At 34.2% G+C, this 5074-nt stretch overlaps 1 protein-coding gene across 1 annotated transcript in view; it reads right to left on the reverse strand.

The window, feature by feature from the left end:
- Nucleotides 1–2790, reverse strand: part of LOC110099899 — an 11496-nt gene extending 8706 nt beyond the window's left edge. The window contains exon 1 of the mRNA XM_020827208.2: nt 2441–2790. Within this exon, the coding sequence (XP_020682867.1) occupies nt 2441–2524 (84 nt within the window). The 5' untranslated portion in view covers nt 2525–2790. The remainder of the gene's footprint in view (nt 1–2440) is intronic.
- Nucleotides 2791–5074: the final 2284 nt, after the last annotated feature.

A 5074-nucleotide genomic window follows, 5' to 3' on the forward strand; every position in this document is an offset into this window, starting at 1 on the left:
CGGTTATGGCCAGCGCCAATACGCTCCTTATTGGCATTAAATCCTTGACGTATGAATCAATAGGATATGATCGATAGGGCACAAAGCCCTCTGTTAGCTAAGGTGGATTTAAATTTGTCCCCTTAGACAAACATTCAACCTCGGTCTACAAGGTTCCCTTGGACGAAGCAACCCATGGCTGCCGACAAGGTGCCTTCTGTCAGGTTGGGTCGACTACCTCCTTTGACTAAGTAGACCAGGGATCATGACAGCCCGGGACGACGGAAACATGGGATCTTGATCGGGCTCGTCTTCATTCCCCCCACCACCAGTTTTAAGTTTATGGTGATAAACTTCAAATTCCAAACTTTAAAATCTAAATTCAAGATTCAAAACCCTAAACTATTGCTATTATATGATAGGTTTATAACCTATTCAACATCCTTAACGACTAGCCTTAATCGAAAGTTCTCTCTCGTTATCGGGAGGGGTAATTAACTATAGGGGCTTGCGCCTATAGGAAACCAGAACTCAGATCAAAAAGTCCTCACTAAATGAGGGCGAAATCTCTGGGTAGTGTCTTATCTAAAACCCAATCTGCCTTCTGAAAATTCCCCCGGAACCTAATCTAGTTAAAACTCTCTATCGTCATCGTCATACAAACATTTTAAAAGGAAAATTGACGGATGGCGTGGAAAGGCCGGGATCACACATCCTAAAATTGGAATTTTTCAGAGCCCACAATCTTATTACCGCTCAAGCTTTAGTAAATGAGTTAATTGCTAGATTTGAATTCTCAAATTCACCTTTTTACTTTTCTCATAACATATCGTACCATAATGTTTGGTGAAAATTTACTAGCAGTAGGATATATTTAGTATTTTAAATCTTTGTAGTAGGTCATTCGTATTTTCTTTTGAAGGTGTGGTGGTTTTATTTTATGAGATGCTTTTTTCAATGCCATTTTCATATATTGTTGTTTTCACTTAATTGACGTACTATCATTTTGATTTATAGTAATGAAATGAAATTTTACTTTAATGTCCATTGTTTACTCTGATGAATTATATTATATTAATTGTATATAAAATTTCTTCTTTTTAGTACAAAACAAGTTATACTTATCCCTTCATCATGTTCTGCATTCCCAGGTGTAACTTTTTGAGTCAACCAAATCAATTTTGAGCTAGTCATGAATCAAGCCATTTCAAGTTGAACCAATTCGATTCAAAATTAAATCAATTTTAAGCAAATTGAGCAAACTCATCAAATTCAACTCTATATCAACTAAAAATTTATATCCTCTCCAATTGCCATGGAAATTAGAGGCAAATCTTCACAAACTCAGCTATCCAATCAACTTGGGATGTCAAGGATCATTTTCTAGGCATGCTATGCTAGTTGAATTCGGTTGAAGCCGGTACTCACATTTGAGTGAGTCCAATTCATTCAAATGTAAGTTTCAACTTCTTTAGATTTAAGTTCTAAATTATAGCGATTTCGAAAAAAAGTTAGTAAAATCATTCCAATCATCCAGAGTTGATAGGATGATAATGATTAGAGAACATTGCCCTCCCATTGCCCTGATAATTGGAAAGGATCCAAATCCGAATAGATAACATTGGTGATGATGGCAAAATAGAATAAACGTTTGCAACAGTACAGAACAATACAAAGATCACAGGTAAGTGTTCCCACTACCAACATCTGGATTAAAACTTCAGCCAAAAGACTATTATCACATAATATGGGGCAGAATAAAGAAACCAAATAAAAAATAAAATAAAATAACTCTTACACCTCAAATTATAACTTAGGGCATGGAGGAGCGATTCTGCTTAATAATTTCCGCTCACTCATTAAGCTAACAAAAATATACATGAACAATTTGGCCAACAGTTTTCCACGCTCCGAAAAGTAAGCAGGATATCTCATGTACCATGCACTCGATATGCCTATAGCTTTCCATGGTCCCATCCTAATTCTGAGGATCTAAAACCAAAAGGTCCTATACTAATTCAATCTGGCGCTAGTCAACAGAACATCGTAAACCAAAAGATTCTTCACTAATTCAATCAAACGCTGGTCAACCGACATACCATGATGTTCGAACGTCGTCCGGATTCAAAACTTCACAACAATGATCGGATGAAGTGTCTGATGCGGCTTTTTAACGGATGAGAATACACTATAAACCCAGATACCTCGATCATTCTTCTAGGTTTATGAATCCCTCTCAATGGAAGCACAAGGATACGAATAATTAGTCAACTATAGTAAAACAAGCTTCAAACCTGTACTACTTTCAAGACAAGCAATCAAAAACTTCAATAAACTAAGAAAAAAAAGGTCAATCAACCAATAGAAACCAAGAAAAACACCACAGATCTCGCTTAATAAAAAAGAAAAAAAAGTAACCAAATTAGAATTTGCAAGAAGAAACTGAATAGCTATAATTTACCGGAACAGTGGCTTGTTGCACTCGGCTCTCCGCTGAGGCCATAGCAGCCGCCGCTGCATTCACCGTCTCCACGCTACTGTTCATCTCTTCCAATCCGTACCAAACCAAATCGGAAACCTAAATACTCCCAGCCACTCCTTTTCAACTCCACCGATCAAACAGATTTCGCCAAGCCAAAAAAAAAGACCAAGTAAACCCAATCTACAAATTCATTTTTAAATCTCTCTCATTCCCACACAGAATTATGAAAGAGGAGAAGAATGCTCCGGCACGCTGATCGGGATCAAAAGCGGGAGTAAACGAGCTTTGAAGCTCCTCAGCCGCCCAATTGTTATAGTGCGGAGGAAATAGATAAACGTGATAAGTCTTTGCTGCAGTAAACATTCGTGGACCTTTTCGCCGCGGTCTCGAAGCACGCGCGAGCCGTCGTGGAAACTGACGCTTCTCACGTGTGCCTTTGTGTGGGCCCCAGAAGAACGCGTTTGGATTCAGAGACCTAAATTGGAACCCCCGGCCGCACCCACCCACGTGATGCCTGCGGACAAGGCCAAATGTGGAAAAATGGGTGAAGTTTATGTTGGCCAATGCCCACTGTGGTTAGTTAAGCATAATTATTTTAAAAATTAAAGGCTCTTCTGACTTTTTTACCCATTCTTCCCCCCGAAAAAAAAAAAATAACCCGACTTGGCGTGTTGTGCCTGGCCCGAATCAAACAGAAATTTTAAAATTTTAAATATCATAATAATAGCGGATTTTAAAATTAATTTACGTATATATCACTTTATTTTTTGTTTATTTATTTTTTTAACACCTAGCACTTCTTTTTTACATAAATATATATATACACTAATCAATAATTTTATTTATTTTTTTAACACCTAGCACTTCTTTTATACATAAATATATATACACTAATCAATACTTTTAACAGCCATTGAAGTCGACGTCTAGCTCATCTTATTGTATCCTTTAACTCTCCTCTCTGAGAATTTATAGAATTTTCATCATTTATTTATTTATTTATTTCATTTTTTTTTTTAGTTTTTATCAATAAACATACATAGTTAGGGTCATAGGGTTGTGGGTGGATTTGATGATATTTATATGTTAGGAATTAGGATATTGTGTAAAAAAGAATAATTTATAAATACATTATGTATATAGATATAAATTAATTATGCATGTAAATTATCCATTAAAAATTAGAGATCTATATTATATGACAACAAATCTCATATAGTAGAGATAAAAAAAAATAATTATTGTAACCTTAGAAGTTTCAACTATTCAAATATAAAGTATGATAAAATTTGAAATTCAAAGCGTTGAGAATCAAGCTTAAAATTAAAAAAAATAATAATAAAGCACGATTAAATGGACTCCAAATTTCATAAGATTAGAAAATATTATTATTGTGGCCTTAGAAATTTCATCTATTCCATCAAAATAATTCAGAAAGTTAAAAATTATGCTTAGAATTTTTAAAAACCATATTTGCTATTAAATGCTCCAAATTTCATAAGATTTCAATAAAATAATCATCTCATTGTGTTATTTCTAGGAGATCAAAATTACAAAAAGAATAGCCCATTTGGGAACTAGTTTACTTGAATAAGACATAGCCAACTAGTCCAAGGGGTCAATTCTTGCCCCCCTACAGTTCAATTGGCCTCTACTAATCTTTGATTCACAAGCCATTTGTAGTCTTGGTTTGCTTTCAAGAATAAAAATATATGGTGTTTAATGGGTGCACCATCATTATAATTTTTTTTAGTAATCCAATTTTTGTCTTGATTTTTTGTTTAAACCATCATGACAGTTATAGCCCTCTGCTTCACAAATCACTTATAGCATCAAATTTCACTTGAAAATATGAAAAATTGAAAATATTATCATTATTTTCCAATGGCCCTAAATATGATTCTTATGCATTCCCATATTATTTCAATCAATTAAAAAAATTTTGAAAAAAATATTATTTCAATCAATTTGATCATCAAAATTTTAATAGTTTATCTATGTTGGATTAATCACATAGAGAACAACTAAAAGAAGTTATTCTCATTGATTGGAAACTCTAACATTGGTGGTAGATGGTGAACTACTGATGAGCCACTACTACAAGCCCTTACTCCACTTCCTTGCTTGACCTTGGTTCAAACAATCCCATCAAACTGGCATATGGGAAAAACCATCTAGTCTTTTTTTGTTAAAGTATGGACCAACTTGGATTATATAAAGTGGGCTTAATTGTTTGTTTTTATTGAATATTAGTTTAAATGAGATTTTTTTTTTTATGTCTTCCAAATATGTTATTAAAAGTACAGAAGCAATGAAGTTGGATTTGGTGGTGTAGAGCTAATGGCTCTTTAACTAAGTAAGAAGGAATCGCAAATACGAGGGCCATTATTTAACTTTAAGCTTTTGGTGGGGAGAATCTAGGTCACTCCATGACGTAGCAAATGAAAGTGGTCTTATCATTAGGGCAAGGGCAAATAACATATGAGACTCAAGCCATGAAGGTCAAGAGCACGTGAAGAAGTGGTTAATGCATTTAGTCTTTTTTTTTTTTTTTTTTTTTTTTTTTTTGTATTTTCATGTTTTAGGATTATATGTGTGTGAAGACTTAGTGTT

The sequence above is a fragment of the Dendrobium catenatum genome, unplaced genomic scaffold (assembly GCF_001605985.2).
Source record: "Dendrobium catenatum unplaced genomic scaffold, ASM160598v2 fragScaff_scaffold_1088, whole genome shotgun sequence".
Taxonomy (NCBI): domain Eukaryota; kingdom Viridiplantae; phylum Streptophyta; class Magnoliopsida; order Asparagales; family Orchidaceae; genus Dendrobium; species Dendrobium catenatum.